Below are 18221 nucleotides of genomic sequence, written 5' to 3'. Positions count from 1 at the left end.
GAGATAATTGTCGACCTACGGTACGCCTACGATCTTCGTCCCTACCATCTATTATGTTTTAATAAAGAAGAAAATGGATGACTGTATCATTTTGTGTGAGACAACGCTGAAAGTTCAAGGTTTCCGTTTAGCACAGTTAGCGATATGACAAACACTGTTGCTCTATTTGAACTTTGACGATATGTACATGTGCTTTGACCTTTGCCTGACGCAAGCCCTGACTTTGTGCGAAATTGACCAACTATATTGCTTTGAGCTTGCAGCTCATCGGAAACATCTGACGCCCCTAGAAAAACATTACAGCTTGGTGACAGAAACCATTCTAGCGGTACTTACGGTACTTAGAAGTGTTTGAGGTGAGCGGTCGGTAAGCTGAAATATATTGAAGTCCCAGTCGCAGAGTGTTCCTAAATGAGCATCCTTAACTATCTCTAATGTGTCAAACTGGATTCCGTTCACTTCATAAATGCCTGGTGAAAGAACTTTTGCGTCAAACGAACGTGTATCCTTTTCCTCTGATACCACGGGGTCGCTCGTTTTTCGCGTGTTGCTGTTCCGCCGACCACAATATCTGTCAGTGAGGAGATAAGCCGTATTAAATATACATATGAAGAGCTGTATTATAGTCTAACCTGCACTAAGTATTCCATCTCAAACTAACAATGAGCATACTTTATTTTTGAACTACTTAAGCCCATATAAAAGTAATGTACTAGCGCAGAACCTGCTAAAAGCATGCATTTACAATAACATTATAGAATAGCAAACATATAGCGTCTTAATGAGGCAGTTAACAAAACGAGCGCGCCGTCTTCGTTTAGAGCTTGCTAGCACCGCCTCCGTGCTGCTACTACTACTACTACTACTGCTGCTGCTGCGGTAGTACTAGTAGCCAAGGGCAAAATCAGTGGATATAATGAATGAAATGCGGATTAAACCAGACCTTTATGACGTGCTCTTAGAGCAAGCAGCTTAAACGAGACGAACAGGAGAAGGAGAGGGTAGAAGCCCCCCGGAAAGACCAGGTATGCGGCGGGAAACAACTAGGTTCGTTTGAATTAGAGACGAGAGAAGATTCCACGTATTACCAAGCACCACTACTGCTAGCCCAGCACAAGGCAGGCCACGCAGGATAGACAGAGAGGCCCTCGGCACTGATGTGCTCTGCTATCCTCGTCTTTGCCTTGCTAGCCCCCGCTGTTTAAGCAGCGGCGAGTGGTGTTGGCGGGAGACTAATCCTGCTGTATAATTGTCACTCGCATTGTGCCAGAATCAGCTTCTTTCCGTACTTAATACCAATCCAAATCTCTATATCGTGTGTACCACTGACGAATCGTGCGTTACAGCCTGTGTACGTGTGTCTGTAAGTGCCTTATGATGATAATTAGTTCGTTCAGCTATCGTAAAAGGAAAAAGCAAGGACATTGTCGCATGGGCAGTAGGTGAATAGGTCATCCCACTTATCTCCCAAATCAAACGCCTTCTTCCGCAACCTTGCCTGTTGCTTGCTTACTTGCAGATAAAATCCATATGTACGGGTTGAGTGGCATCCGAACTCTCCGACATCAGCCGCTCATTTGCATGAAGCACATCATCGGGTAAAGACATCGCCGAAAGGGATTCTTCGCCACGTCTGAAACGAAAACAGATGAAAAAATAAAATAAAATGCCAATGGGAAGAACGCCAACAGGGGAATAACAGCACGGATATCGATTGTGCGGACGGCAACGAAGCCAGCGAGTGACATAAGGTCTTCAAGCAGGGACATAATGTCAGCTTACAGATTTTCGAACTGGTCGTTTATCAAGCTAGTGATTTATTATTTATGGGCTAAATGTTAATAATGGTCATAGAAAGAGCGCACCCTTGGCGCTATATTGCAACCTGCATTCGAGGTACATCCGTAATTTGCTGATTCGGTTCCATCTAAGAACTTAGACATCCTAAGAGTGAGCAGGAATTACCAGGAGGATTACCACTGTTTCAACGGCATCTTTATTGAGTGGAAGAGCTTGAACGATCGAAGCTAAATAAAGCTTTATATCAGTTTGCTTCTTAAAGCAATATTTTGACTCTTGATTGTCTTATCATGGTTAGATTTCCCTCTGGCGTACTACTTGCGTTCATTAAAAGAAACTACTAGCCATACGTACATTTCAAATGAGTCCGCAATAACTTATCGATAGTTCTCATATGCAAAATCAACTTCATCAGGGATTTACCGTGTGCCTGTCGAACGTTTTCTGGAGGGCTCGGGCTCGAGAGTCGGCATCCCGGTAGCCGAAGTCGTCGTCGACCAGGTCGACGTCGACATTCGTCGCAAGAGTGACCGCGGAAGCTGACGTCGTGTCTGGAGAAGACGTATAACAATAGCGCCATTATATTAATTGACACCGTATTGATTGGTACCGTAATGAATAGAAAAACAGGCGTCCTTAGATCATTAATATTGATCAAGTTGCTATTGACTTTTAGTATATGATACATAGAGTAACACTTATTAGAATCAATTTTTCCACCCATGGAGTAGTAGCATCAGGCGAAATCTTTCTGCTTAACCTACTGCTTCTTTGGCGTAAATCTCAGCTTTTTTTTTTTCTAGCTGAGTCCCTTAAAATGAAGATCTCATGCTGATGGTGTTGTACGTGATTCTTTTTGGCATTATTTTATGTTGCGTCCCATGATGTCTATGACAACAGTGAAGACCAACGCTGAAAATTATAGGGCTGTATCGGTTATTTTGTTCTATGGCTTGCATCATGTTTCAAAAGAAAATTGCTCACACTTTATATTTCTAAAGAATAATGATCTACTTTACTTGTTCTAGCCCAACGCTGTTTTGTAACATTGCATTGTTACATTTGTATACAATCCTTAGAGATATATCGGGATTGAGAATTCGCTCAGAAATGCACTTTTTGTAGAATAGACCATCGTTGATTGCTAGAAAAGACAACGTACCTACAAACTTGCGAGGTGACGCTTAGGTGATATCGTTCTCGTTTCGTGAGTCGACAACGACGTCTGACGTTTTTTAGGAGAAAAAAAAACTACGTTTTTTCGTATGCCATATTTGTATCGTATAAATACCGATCCATGTCAGGGGATGTGGATATCTAAGAGCAGTAAAACGTTCGTGCACTTAAATCTAGTCTGAAGAGCAATTCTCAGTGATTTGACATTGGATCAAATTATTTGCCAAAAAAAGGCCAAGGCGATAGCTCGAACTGAAGCTATAGACCATTGCACGAAACAGGGACAAAAATGTGTACTCATAGCACTTCGCGTATAGCGGGCTGGTACTGTTGTGTTAACTGCAACCCCACCATTGCTACTTGACCCTTTTACATAGTAAAGCTGTTCTGATTGAATCCTGTTATAGCATAGGGATGAAATGCATTTACCGGGGCAATCGGTGCCATAGTCAAATATATTCCTAATTATGAGGAGAACCTTGCTCCACAAGAGGCTATGAAAAATAATAGACATCCAAAGCTTGAGTACATAGCCCATTGGCGAAACGTGCATTTATCGTGCTGAAACTTCCTTCCTGCTGTCATTTCGACGTTCCTTTTCCCATTAATGTACTCTATATACGAAGGAACGTTATTCGATTGCTGGTTATACCACAGAACGCCAATGCATATGCATAATAGCTTACTACGTGACTAAAGAGTAACGTAATGGAGGTACGGATCGATCGTTAGTCGATGAAGAAAAGCTCCGGACACGGTCCCAGTCGACGAGCGGATGCGATTTCCATGTCACCGTATCCCCGATGCGCTAAACTGTGATCTACATGACATCGAAGTAGATCCGTGTCAACACTATGCCCAACTATAGAGTAAAATGAAAACCCACCGCGGGTTGAACGCGCGAAGTTAATTGGTGTTCTTCACAAAGTGCGGTATGCGTCGTCACGATTTCGCCGGGCGGCATCATTTCAGCGGTATTTATTTTACGTACTCTTTATATTATCATTGATCTTGATGCAGTAAATGAAGAAGATTCGACCGTTCGATACGTATCTTTATAACAAAATAGGACTGGAAAAGCAAAATAAGCTAAATTTAGACTCTACCCTTTTTGGTCGGCTCTCGCTCCGCAGATCGCGCCCTTCATCGTACTTGCTTTACAAAACTAAAGTCACCAAAAACGCTATAGCAACGCAAGACCAACACAAAGACGTAGCTAAATGTTGTCAAGCTTTATGTTTCTTCTGTTGTGATGATATTAGTATGCAGGAACCGTAATAGTTATTATGGCTTTAGTCATCCAAAGCGTTAGCAAAACCCTATGCGAGAAACCACTAGTTTGACTCACATATGATTTTAGGTGCAGTTCAATTTTGCAAATCAATCATCAGTCGTCCGCACATCTGTCAGCCATCTGTTTGTAGCCTACAATAGGTTACGCTATACGATGACGAGATACTTGTGACGACTTGACAAGCCAAGAAATGTCAATGACTATAGGCTTTACCCACCGCTCTGTCCCCCTGTTTCTCTTAGCGTCGAAATTGTGGAACGCGACCGATTGCTACTCATTGACTGTAAGCAAAAAAGCACCGTGTAAAAGATAATCCAAAGATAACTCTTGGATGTGACAGTTTGACTAGTGAAAATCAACGTGGAAACAATATATTTATGTATTTAAAATTGTTGTTTCTATTCGACTAATGAGGAATTAGCAGCGCGGCCGAAGCTTCCCTTTTTTACGTCTGTAACGAACCGTTGTATGCACCTACTATAAATTGTGTCCTTTTGGATTAGCCGAGAACGTGATCTATAAGCACTATGTGCTTGCTGTTTGACCTGAAGTGTTGCTGGGATAATAAACGTCAAGCTAATCATGTTAATGCGGTGTTGTTGCCACAAAAGCCCCTCCGGCACCTCTAGGACTCAAATGATAAGGCCACCGTTAATGCATCCTCGAATGTAGGCTTCGGAACCTTAATAACGATAGAAGCCGCATTCTATGAGAAGAGAACGTAGGCCAGCTTCCTTTTGTTCTTTCTCAAGGGAGCTATGTATACGAGCATAAGAATTGGCGAGGAATACTCTGTACGTGCATGTTTATGCGAAGATAATTGCACGTTGAAGATACATATCGCCAGTCTTCTAGATGACTTTCTGACGACGGATGATCATCACGACAGCAATGCCGGCGACGATCTCGTTGCTCAAAAAAGTAGCTTGCAGCATTACCAGGCTATGACAATCCCGCAGAATTTCGATGAAAACGGAGGTTTACCTCTTCGTATGTAAATTTTACCTTGACGAGCATAACAACGATGAAAGCTGGTTGCGAGATTTCTACCGTAGGCAAGTGGTGTGCGTATCGATTGCCAGTAGTCATCAGCCGTTGCTTGTCTGTATTGGGCCCTATGCTATTTTTTAACCAGTCCACGCTTCGACTAATATTAGCCTCGCCGTTCCAACGCCCTGTGTTTACTACGAGCGCCACCAGAGGGAAGCCCCCTACTGACGTTTTTGTCCCCTCCATTTTTTCCTTTCTCCCTGTACCTTCACACTCATACGACTATCTTGCAAAACAATTCATGATTCGGGTGCAAAACCCTCGTCATCAGAATCACGCCTACGGCTGGTTACTATTGCAGACATCGCCAGAAGCAGTCCCTGCCACCGACGGCAACCGCCGCTCGTTACAGAAACAACACGCATTTTTCCCTCTGCTTTTTGATGTTTCGTCGCCTCGTGGTTCACGGCCACCGGAAGCTATTTTCTTATCGTCTTTTCTATGCTTCAGTTGAAGGTGCAGAATAGGCCAAAGAATAGTACCATGGACTACACTAACAAAGGAAGAGTAGACGAACTAGGCAAAGGTAACAGGGAAAAGGGCAGGCAGAGGAAGAAATGATTCTAAATGAAATAAGCGAGCGATTACATCTCTATTGCGCACTCCAGTTCCTTTACAAAAGCTAAAATATAGTAAGTTGGACGGCTCAGTCCGCGCCTATGGCCCGATAACAAAGCAAGGGAAGTCGTTGCGAGATCTCACTCACAAATCTCAATGAATTGAGAATTCGTCATTAACTAGTTTGTTTTGAGTGTTGCTATTACATTGACAGATCTCTCGAATGTAAACGTGCTAGCCAGAAGACTCTGATGCGTCGAGAGAAAAAAGGCTAGAAATACTACAGAAGCTGTTAAATATGTATGGCGCAGTATCTGACAGGTTGGCTTGAAAAAGTAAAAGAGGTTGGAGTGAAAAATTACCTTGGCGCACGCTGACTCGTTCTCAACTTTCCTCAGAGTAAATGCAAGTATTTCCGCATAAAAATCCACCTAAACCTTTCGTTCATTTAACTAAAATCAGAGATATCAACGTCGTCCTATGAGCGTAACCTGCCCTGTAACAACACAAAAATGTGATCATTTCAATAGCCTATTATACCAACGAATAGAATAAAGTACAGTTTCGATCGAGGCGCGCTTCCTGAATAGCCAGCATCACGCTTATTACATCGTTAACTCTGTTAGTTTATATTGTTTAATCTTATCAGATTTTATCTAGCTAATTTACGAAAAAAAAATCACATAGACGCAAGGACGCAGTCACAGTCACACGAACATCCGCGCTCACAAAATGCTAATGAAAATAAAAAACGAAGTCACCATTTTTCGATTCTTGTTAATACTAAGCGTACTTTGTTGTGAAGGCCAGCGTAGCGGGCAGTGGATGAGCTGCTTATGATCCTCTTTGCACTTTTATCTTGATAATCGGTGCTTGAAGGCCATATTGTATAATGTTGGTGCCCGAGGCAGAAGACAGCGGGGGGGGGGGGGGACTGAGTTGTTGGAATTGGAACTTCCTGTCCTTCGTCGGCGTTCAAGTAGTCCTATAGTAAGCAGAACGGAACAAGAGATTGAAAATTCATCCAGGTGATTCTATTTCCGCTGTTTGCTTTTGTCTTGATTTTGTTCAGTTGGCTTCTCATTACGGATTAGAGTAGCCGCTCGTAACAGCAGTAGTAACACCTTGAGAGGCAAACAAACCGAGCTTAGGTGTCGGTCCGTCAACTGAAGAGGTCATTCTAGCTTTTGATTTGTGTCTGTTAAGCAAGTGAAAACCACGGTGTGGCTAGTAGCCCACCTTCAGTGTCTCCGTTGCTCTCTCTCTGCGTATGTGTGTGTGTTTCTCTCATTCGTAGAATGTCCTCCATCTGAGGCTGACTGATTCCCTGCTTCTATCATCCGTTTTCTGCTGTCCCGTCGAGCAGATAATTCAAACAAAAAGCGAGAAATTTAGGAGAACCGTGTCGGGACATCATGACACTCCCGTGGCTTGCCCAGGTTTGAAAAAGGAAAACATTCCTAGGAACATGGTAGACGGAGAATGGTTCCTTTTGGGGTTTACAGCTGTACTAAATATAAACGAGGTGTACTGTCTTTTTGCTTCATTTTCACACCCTTGGCTAGCGGCAAGCGGGGAAACGTCAAAAATATGGATGGAAGAGGCGTATGCACAGATGGCGATTACCTTACGTCTAGAGTAAGAATTTATATACATATAGAATATTGGGGGTATATTTGCAAATACCGTCGTCATCAACTTCTTGTCAGTTATGCCTCACGCGTGAAACAAATAATAGTAATTTGTAATGCCTGAAACGTGTTGTCAACCGCCCTTAGGCATAATCTAAGTTTACCTAGAAGCATACAGACGGAAATAATAACCTTAACACATTCCGGCCCAACTGACTACGTCGTACCTAAGACACAAAGCCCACCAGCAACGTAAACAGCATTGCCCGGACTAGTCCGCATGCTATAAGCAAGAAGAATACAGTGGTTCGCTTTCACTGCTCTAGGCTTTCATAGGTGTTAGATGATACTTTGGTCTCTATGTATCTATTGAGACACATCGTATCCTGTACATTCTGGATAGGTAACGTCGCTGACGCATAGTTGCTAGAGCACGTTTCGAGCATCTATTGCCGATAACTTTACTGAACAACAAACGTATTTCCAACGGTGTAGGAAGAGGTTAATCATCCAATCATAGCTGAGTTCAATTAGAATGCTATATTAGTGCCGGTTTATATTTACTGAGTCGCTGTTCTATAAAATTCAAGCTAAGTTACACGAAAATTTGGGTCTTTCATATCTATTCAATACTCATAGCCAAGCTATGAGAATTTATAAACGGTACCTAGAAGCATTCATCGCTAGTACGGATTTGTTTGCCATAAAACGAAAGATCTGTGATACGAAATAATACATTCAATCTTACGTGTTTCTCACGTCGAGTGCAATACTCATATTGCCGCAACAACGACCAAAAGTGACCTACCCGGGGTAGGTTGAAAACTCGACCCGAATCGGGCAGGACTGCTGTAGCAGGAGCATTTGTAATAAGGAAATGCTAGTCATGTATCATACTAATGCCATCAGCTGGGCCCAACTTTCGGAAAAGCGGAATGAGATCTGATCTGGAAGGCCAATACGAGCAACAGAGAGAACACCCGTTTTTTTCTTGGGCTATCATTCAGGTATCAAATCGTCGTCATTTTTCACCCGTCACGATGGCCCTGAGTATCTTGGAGAAAGCTGCATTGGGCAAAGCCCTGTGATGACCCATATTGAAAAGAGATTTCCCATTGAATTCTGAGGAGTGATATACTAGGCGCAAAAGGTGCCACCCGGGGCTTTTTATGAACTATTTTTCCTAACCGCTTTTCTCATTCACGACCGTTCCGTGAACTCGATCCCTGTTTGGCGACATAGCTGCCTATATTTAATTGAATAATGTGTTCTGTAGAAAAAAAAAGTTCCTTTACATATTGTGATTAGATGTATCTGCCTACTGACTATAGCAAAACGACTCTTTTGTGAAATTTTGGCGCACATGGTTAGCCGATAAAGGGCAATGAATGACAACCCGGTAACTGGCTAGTGTAGCGGTCAACTCAACTGACATAGCACTACGCACTCTTGTCCTCTTTATCGTAAAATAGATCTCATTAAATAAGTATATCTTTAATGAGAATTCTTCAGTACTTCAATTTCGTTGAAAATACGTTTATTCAATGAGCATACGCTACCTCAGAGGTGAGATTAAGTACGCCAAACTACTGTTTTTTTTTTTGCAGTAGTTTGGCGTCTTCGAAACTTTCGTTAGTTAGTACTGATTGATTGGTTCATATTCTTTTCGAAACCAATGGCACCTATTAAATGATGGACAAATTGTAAAAGTATTCCGAAAAAACAATTTAATACTAGATTTTTTTACAATTTAATAGTATTTTTTTTTTTTTTTTTTTTTTTGGGGGGGGGGGTAAGATTAATTCGACGTATACAATTATGGTTGGATACGCATTAAACAGAAAAGTAGAGCTGATTATCGGATTTTTGCAGAACCCTACTCAGCGGTTTATACTATTAATGTGAATAAAATGTTCCCGGTCGAACTGACAGGTAGCGTTGGCAATGGATCAGCTGATCGTACCTAGTTAACGATTGTTTTTACCGTTAGGCGTCTGTCTTCCTGTCTTTATTGAGCTGTTCGTTAGTCGGTGGCTTTAGTGACGGAACTCGAAAAGATGCATACTCCACATTATGTTCAAAAAGTGTTGCCGAGACAGGAACTGTTTACAGAGTTGGAAATGGATGTGCCGTAAAGGATACCTCGTTGCAATTTTGTCTCAGAAGCAGAAATTTCAACCTGACCAAACGGCGCCAAGAAGCGAGCAACGACAAATTGCAAGCACTCGTTAAGCACGGTACAGCGTCGTGCAACCGATCGCTTTTTTGACAGCCATTGTCAGTCGTTTGTATGTACTAGGAAAGGAGGTAAGTAAGTGAGGCACATGAACGCAGTCAAAATGACAAAAAAAAAAAACGCTTAACCACACGTATTTGGTCGCTTGCAGAACAGAAAAGAATGCCATTTCTATACGAGATCATTACCGACGATAAAACATTAACTAGAATGGCTAGACCTTTCCAATTCGACACCGCAAAGAAATATTCATGATTAAAAACTGCGCTTTTGTATATGATAAGATGACAACGAAGAGAGAATATACTATTCAAATCTCAAGAAAGAGATACAGGAGATAGGTTACACAAAAGGTCGAATCTGTCGTAACCATGAAGTGGAACGAGAAGGGTCTTAAACTGGCAAAGACTGACGCAGAGCGAAAGTGCTGCATGGGAACGCTATATCGCATATTCCTTTGATAACCCGGCGAACCCTAACGGATCCCCAACGAAAAATCCTGTTGCACCCGGCGCACATCCCAGTCATGGCTCTATTAAATTATCACCTTTTCTTTAGTTAATGCAGCATAGCCAAAAAAAGCAAACACAATTGATAAAGGAAGACGAATAGATCGTTTCTAAGAGCATCCTTTTTACCTTGTTGGATACATCAACTGTCAGAGAGGTAGGCAAACGTGGAAAGCTTGGCCGAGTGTTCACTCGTTTCAAAGTTACAGTAAAATTAAAGCGGCTAGAAGACAACGAAAATCGCCTACCTCGATATCATACGATTGTGCTATGACAATAAGTCGCTAGGCATCCGACAACAGGTTTTACCGATACCAGCTTTGTAGAACCACGATATGTCTAAACCTTCTTATGGTTTTCAACAAATGTGTTTTTTTTTTCTGTGACATTACTAGAAGAGGCTCACGTCTCACGACCTACCGCCGATATGCAATACGTACAGCAAGCACGAATACTTCTGAGCAAAAAGTAAATGTGTATAAATAGCCAAATTGCCTACTACATACCTTGGACATGTCTGAAGGTTTTTCTCCGGTGAATGGTATTTCTCCGCAGTCATCGATGTCACCGGGTTCGCTGAGCGGCGCCAGTTCAACCTTTTGACCGACGACGGCCTTGACACCTAAGGGCTTGTTTTGTTGCGAGGGGCAGAGTAAGATTTGAAGCGCCTTTAGACCTGACGCTATATTTGGAGGAAGGCCGTGATCCATCAACATATCGGCGATAAGACCGTTAGCCTCTGCGAGGATCGTGTGGTCTAAAGACCCAACTCCCCCGCCCTGCAAAGTGGATCAAACAGAAAAAGCAAGACAAAAATAAAATAGATAAAGAAGAAAGGCAAAATCGATCGTTCTATATTAGTAACACGCAAATCATGAAAAAACAAAGAGAAACTACACGTTTTTGATGTATAGGTAAACAAAAAACAAGCAATCTATGACAGGTAAACCTATCTACTAAAACGAACAATTTAGTCACAGGGCTTAGATAGTGCTAACCTTGGGCCTAAAATAATTAAAGTTTGCCTGTGCAACTTATGTTGCTGTTCCTATGATATTGACAGCAACATCTGCCGCGTTGGCAATTCCCCTGTCCTAGCCTCCCAGATAATTTGTCTGTTTAGGATACAGTTGGTTTAGGCATGATAATTAAAGTTTCGAATGTTCTTCATAGTCAATATCATCACCCTTTTTCGTTCGAACAGAAGATCTCATGCTTCAGTTGTAGCAATAGTTTGATGCGTTCATTGGGCACCGCCTGCCCGACTGCCGTGCGCGCAACCCGATCCCCTATACATAATATACTTACGTAGTAGGACAGCCCGTCCACACGCAATTGCAAAACTGCGTCCCAGTCAAGAATGTTCTGGAAAATCGCGGGACTGTTAAAACCTTCGTCCTAGGACGTCCTACTTCTCTGCACAATCCTTTGTTGGTTAAGGTGACTTTAAAAATCAATAGATGAGAAATGTGGAAATCAATATATACCGCCTAACCACGATGGATGGGGGTACAAAAACCAAAATTATTGTGCTGTGTCATTTAAAGGCTTCTCTGTGATTACCGTGTATCAGCAGGTTAACGAAGTCGGACCACTACTGACAGAGGCAAACTTCAAGTGATCTGAGCGGGAACAACAACGAGCATAAGTGAAAGCAGAGTAACTCAGGTTTTGAACGTTCAGGTATTAATTACCATTGTCTGTAAGTTTATCTACCCACTTGCAGCTGCAAATTTGCAAGTTAATAGATACGTTTTTCAAAACTTCGTTGGATAAATTATGCGTTGACTTAATAGAGTCGAGACTTTTTTTTCTCAATCGTTCTAACTAGGAGGTAAATCTCGGAAATTGTACCTTTGTCAAGGGTACACCGTTGAGACGCAACCTCAAGACGGTCTAATCGTCGCATTGAAGGCGTAGTTTAGAACGTGCGCGCTAGGTGATCCCGGGCAAGCTTTCAAGGGCGTCGTATTCAAGCGGGGTTAAGCGGTAGTGCACCACCAATTGATCTGGCAGGTTTTAAAAGTGCCGGCGAGGTGTTCAGTTTACACATTTCCAAATAGATTGTCCTTCCGGTGCATCTGTTTTTGTTTAGGCTTTGAGACAATGTTCACACGAGTGATACGCTGTTCGCTATTGACTCGTATAACGGTTCCATCTGTACCTACATAATAACAGGAGCAGCAAGAGGCGGCACTGTTGATCGATCATCGGTTAGTTAGTTGATTCATCTCAATTTGCTGACTAATAATCAGGAGTTTCTTGGCCCAATCGTGAGAAAACGAGCGTTGCCATAGTACCGATTGCTTATTTTTACAAGTAAGCGATACAAAAGAAAGATGTTTTAAATCCCAAAGTCACACACAATTGTGTAATAATGTAGAAAAATAGCTGATTGCACAGTCGGCGCCTGTAGATTCTTCAGTATCGCTTTACAATGCTGAGCATCTTTAACGGCTTGCAGCGTTGGAACTACTGTGTTTCTTAGCCTATCAGCTGGTCGAAAGAAAAAAATAGAATATTAAGGTATGCTTTCTCTAGCGGTGAAAATATAGAAGAAAATAGACCGCACCCTGATAAAGTTGCTTCACCAGACTTTTTATCTGACTTTAATGTTCCTCGTTGATGCTATATAGTGCTCAACTTCTATCTATCTAATCAATGCTTGCTTACTTCGTTCATCTTTCTGGCTTCTTCCATTACTGCTATAGGATAAAGCCTTGTTTACACCTCTCACAAGAATATCATTAGCTGGCACGAGGCTAGGTTCTTAAAGCGATGACGTAATTCAGGTTGTCTTTGACAACCGGAGTTATTTGTCCCTAATGGACCTTTGGGTTATAAAGCATTAGAAGACAGGCTTAGTTTACTTTAGTTGGAGATGTGATTATACTGAATCTCTTACTGTCTAATAACGGTTTCGATCTTTATATATGAGCTTCAAATAGACCTCGATTGCTGTAGACTTCACTATTTCTCGAGCCATATCATACATATAGGTTATATATTATGCATATATATATATATATATATAGGTTCAGTGATAGACGTGAGTGAATAACGCTCGAATTTTGTCGTACAACACTTCGATACAATCCTGTATATTAAAGAAGATAAATTTATTTTTGAGAATTATCATAATTCTACCCTTATTTCAGTCGTCCAGTGTTGCTGGGGGCAGATAGATAGCTTTGTTAGCCAACGATGCGGTTGAACGCCATAATCGCTGGTTTAGGCTGAGTCACGATTAGTTATAATGAAGTATCGGAAACAGTTTTCATTGGACCGACGATAGCCGGTGGACGTACCGCGTAGCTTCGTCCCTTAGTGGGGGGCGCGAATACATACCAAGGGCATTACCACCGCATCATAATTACTAACCATGATCCATGCTTGTTACAGAGTTGATAGATATTTTGTATTCTATGAGATTCTAGTAGACGCTAATAGTGCAATGTCGTACGTACACGAACACTTCGATCGCCAGGGTTTCTAATTGGTCAGGGGTTTCTAGTCAGTAAAAAGGTTTATCTCTATCAAGATAATGGGCACTAGTGAAATTGACCCCTTTAAGGACTAAACATACATAGGTATTGTAAGGGAACAGAATTGCAAAATTGTTATAAGGAAGACATGGTAAATCTATGTGCTCTGCGCCTATTCACCTGTTTGTATATATATTTACACGATTCGAACGGTAAACTAAAAGCGGAAACGGATATACTCTTTACATAGCGAGGGCTACTGCCTAGCCTTCTCGAGCTATTTCTTTTTACTGATGGAGCACATGAATAGCATACTGTGTTATAACAGCTCTAAAGTCCCATACATATATACATTACTTATATAGCAAAACGAACGCGGACGCTACAAAGGGGTTGTTGAATTGAAAGTCAACTGACGGCTGGCGGTACAAATTATCGGTATAGCCAAAAAAAAAAAAAGTAGACGTTACGCCTATTCTCCGAAATGAACTGTATAAAAAACCTCGGTAAACTCTGCCACAGAGCCGTTCTCACCTTCGACAAACCGCAGCTGCGAAATGTACCTATTGGCAAGATACGAACAAATTTGGAGGCCTACAGCAGTCGCCACTGTGCCGCGTTACTACAGAACGGGCTCTTTCCTTTCCTGAACGGTCAAAACGGAGACTACAGTACAGAAGGATTACCACCTTCTTAGCATTTTCTATATCGGCGACAACGCATGCAAAAAGCACTACGTTAGCACCAGCAAGCGATTATTTGGGTCCCATGGCACGAATATGCTCGGAGCGTCGACGCAGGCCGTATTGCAATCGAACCCAAACGCGGGCGAAACGAATGCAACAGAGAACTATGTAGAGTTATATATTTATTTCTATCTTAACGGGCAACGATCGGCATTGAAAGTTCCCTGCTTGGAGAATCACAAAACAGCTATGCATGTTATATTAGGAATGGACTGAAAGGATAAATCTGCATTGAATCAACGAGTAGACGTACTGTATAACGTCACCATGGTTCGCATGATTTAAGTCCTGCTGTCTTTTATGCTCTTTCGAATAATCGCTGGATTAGGCCACATCTGCGTTTCTCTCGGTCTAAGGGTGCAGTCCTAAACCTTCAGATCATTAGATTAGACCCAACATGCACCGTTGACCTCTTCCGTTCAGATTATTGTCGAGAACAGATGATTTCGCTCATAACGATTGTAGAGCTGTCGATGAGTGGAGGAGTCCATAAGAGAGGGCATTGCTCAAGTGACGATCCTGTTCGATAGCTAGATATTAGTTAATAATTAGTCGTAAAAAATCACATAGTGGCGCTTAAATCAAGACATTGTGCAAACAACTAAAAAAAAAAAAGATTTTATTTCGATATAGGCGCTAGCTGTTATCGTAATATGAAAGTGTTTCGGCTCCGCACGTAGTGGGAAGGCTGTCGCTATAATTTTCTTCTCCGCGTTGTGTTTTTCTATAAACAGCATAAGGTCTTTTTTTGGACATCAGCCGTAGTCGGTTCCCGATGTAGTTAGTGCCAAAAAGCTCAGAGACGCAACAATAATTTTGCACGATACGGCTTAAAACTCATAGTAGCCGATCTGCCCCTCTTTTCTGCCCCTAGAAACTCTCAGTAACATGGCTATCTCAGCGCCTAACTAAGATGCTTCTCTAGGCACTTACATCGTACTTAATGAACACAAGCAATCTGGTCTGTTTTTTTTTTCTCTAGTCCTTCCTCTAATTTGATTACGGTATTTATCAAGCGATTTTACGGTATGACAGGGGGGTCGTTTTATATACATCAAATTACAATCAAGATGCACTATTCTGGCGTAATGAATCTGCTGTGAAGCCCTAATCTAACTCACTCAGTCGGAAAAACTTCGACAAACGATTTAATGGGTGAAATGGTCTGTTGATAAATCGTATATTTATATTGTTGAAATAAAAATTGTTTTAGTGTACGCTAAATAATATTATGAATATATTTAATCGATCGAACTTCTGAAAAACTATTCCCGCTAAGTAAATCCCTCGGCAACCCATTTGCCCCTCTTGCGGGAGCCTTACAACAAGCACTTTTAATTCCCTATAATTTGATGTCGGTCGCATTTTTCCGTAAATTATAGGCACATGTGTATAGCTGCGGAAAGCCTAGGGTTTTGTCGTAGACTTATAGTTCCGACTTATAGCTCACGTAAGCGACTAGACAATCATATCTATTGCGATAAAATCGAACTTTACCTCATCGATCGAAGCGATACCGTATGACCCCCCAGTTGCTGCCAATTTGTTCATGGTCGCTATAGCGACCGTACCAAGCCACAGCCGAACCTTTGTCGAAAGCTATTTTTTCCAGTTCGTCTTAATGCTTACTATAAACTTAAATCGACACTCTATGCGTAACTATTTTAGCCAGGGTTTGGTTCGTCACCCATCTTGCAACGACGACATCGAGCTGCGGAAAAATGAGAAAATTGCCATGCAGCTATGTTACAGAAAACAGCGGTTTTCCGTGAGGTCAAGATGAGCTAGATCGAGATGAGGTAATGCATCCACTTATCTCTGAGGTTTTTCTATAAATTCAATGTTTGTGTCCTGCTCTGCAGTTGCCACTAATATTCAATACGAACTTGGGTAACGTATAACGTTAGAGCGATATATAAGATATCCTATTGTATTCAAATGTTGTTAATTGATAATATTGTAAATGTGCCCCGTGTGAAATAAACTAATAATAAATCCGATAAGGAATGCTATTTAAAAATGGCCGTATGATCGGTTCGAAATGATTGACTCAGTCAACGATTTGCTCCAGATACGAACTGTAATTGATGGGGTACTGAAGAAAAGCATTTCAGATAGAGATAAAAGCGTTTCAATAGAAAAGGAACTGGCGATCAGTGGGAAAAAGTGTGACAACGTAATTTACTCACAGGATGGCAGGCTCGATTTTAAAGGGGTATCGTTTTCGTGAAAACACGCGATAAACTTTTATTATTTATACTCTTTTTTTCTAGCGTTTGCATTTTCCAATATTTCGAATAGATGCAATTACCCTATGTGATCAAATAGGCTACAGTAGATTTAAAACGTACGACCATTACAATAGCACTTTGAGCAAAGTTAACTTCGAAAATACAAAATCATTTGGCAAAGGGTGTTCGTCTTATCTTCAAATGTTTACCCAATCAGCTTTCATTGAATTAAAACAAAGAAAGAAGTACAATCTCACCCCTAATTAGGAGTACGTCAGAGATCAAAGCTTTATTACGCGCTAAATGAGATGAAGTTACAAGTTTCCTCATTCGAAAACTTAATTCTGTTTATCTATAGGGTGCGTTACACTTACCAGACGGTAAGCTTTGTATTTCACCGATGGAAAATCCTGCTGTCAAGAGCTGACTAGAAGATTTGATTCACTGCCAAGAGACCTCGCGAATGTTAGATACCCACGCCCGTTCTTATAACACGAGAAGCCAGAGAGCCTTGTACACGTAGAATAAAACAACCGGTGTAGTACGAGCTTCTATTTTTGTTTCAAATTTTTAATGCTTGCGGTGTTAATACTGAATGCGCACATATGAAGATTCTAGTATATCTTCAAAAACTTGCATTCATGCTAAGCTTCACTTGAGTTCAGGGAAATTATTCTCAGTTCTTTAGATGGTTTCGTCTTGAAGCTGACTGACGATCAAATCGCATATTGATAGGATGTGTTTTAAGTAATCCCAAATCGCTCGAAATCGTTCTACTACAACTGTAGATAATAATGATAATTATTACTTAGCTTCTTTTCTTAGTATGCAGGATAACACGCAGCAACAGAACCACACGAATCTAGCGATAATCTTGCAACGTTAAACGCCCGCAGCACCCCAACTGAAGGTAAAATTACGTTTCGGCTCTGTTTACCTTTGAACACGAGGGAGTAGCACGGAAGTGCGTGCACTTGGCCTGTTTGCCATACCGTTAGTACGTGTTCCTCCGGCGTTGTTGGTACCAGCTTCGTTATTCCCATTGTAACCCAATTATTAGAACTACCCTCCGAGAAACCTTGACGCGAATGGACAGATCCGAATCGGTAACATCTAATGCCGGCGTCAATAACAACGTACAAAGCGCGTTCACTTCCTACGGCTTACCAGGCGTTAAAAGACAATGGCCGCCCGTATACGACGAGTGCCTTCAGAGCTCGTAGTACCCAGTACAAAGATTTATTGCTAGAATGTTGCTTCCAGCAGTAAATTTTCATGCATTACAACAGTAGTGTTTAGCAGTCTGTTTGACCAGCCCCAAAGCGGGCTCGAGTTGAGCCGCGAAAAAAAAAAAAAAAAAAAGAGATGGGAACGTTCGTTCAGTTTCACGCATATAAACCTTTCACAATACCTTTAGATTTGACAGTCACTAGACATATTATAACATGTTTATTATATTTGCTAACTCCCTATTATGGTTACTCTAACATGATACTGATTGTACT

At 41.5% G+C, this 18221-nt stretch overlaps 1 protein-coding gene and 1 long non-coding RNA gene across 5 annotated transcripts in view; one reads left to right on the top strand and one right to left on the bottom strand.

Annotated features, from left to right (window-relative positions):
• The window catches only part of LOC111246274 (cGMP-inhibited 3',5'-cyclic phosphodiesterase 3A-like), a 90234-nt gene that overhangs the window by 19712 nt on the left and 52301 nt on the right, over window positions 1-18221 (bottom strand). For all 4 annotated transcript variants that reach the window (XM_022795590.2, XM_022795588.2, XM_022795589.2 and 1 more), the window contains exons 2-5: window positions 10761-11033; window positions 2224-2351; window positions 1514-1633; window positions 337-571 (exon numbers count right to left, since the gene is read on the bottom strand). In XM_022795590.2, the coding sequence (XP_022651325.1) occupies window positions 337-571; window positions 1514-1633; window positions 2224-2351; window positions 10761-11033 (756 nt within the window). The remainder of the gene's footprint in view (window positions 1-336; window positions 572-1513; window positions 1634-2223; window positions 2352-10760; window positions 11034-18221) is intronic.
• Window positions 11557-17259, top strand: LOC111246276 (uncharacterized). Its single transcript, XR_002671616.2, has 3 exons — window positions 11557-11937; window positions 16154-16284; window positions 17075-17259. It is a non-coding gene; the product is annotated as an uncharacterized LOC111246276 (long non-coding RNA).

The sequence above is a fragment of the Varroa destructor genome, unplaced genomic scaffold (genome assembly GCF_002443255.2).
Source record: "Varroa destructor unplaced genomic scaffold, Vdes_3.0 BEIS01000003.1, whole genome shotgun sequence".
Taxonomy (NCBI): domain Eukaryota; kingdom Metazoa; phylum Arthropoda; class Arachnida; order Mesostigmata; family Varroidae; genus Varroa; species Varroa destructor.
This window is presented reverse-complemented; position numbering and strand designations above follow the sequence as displayed.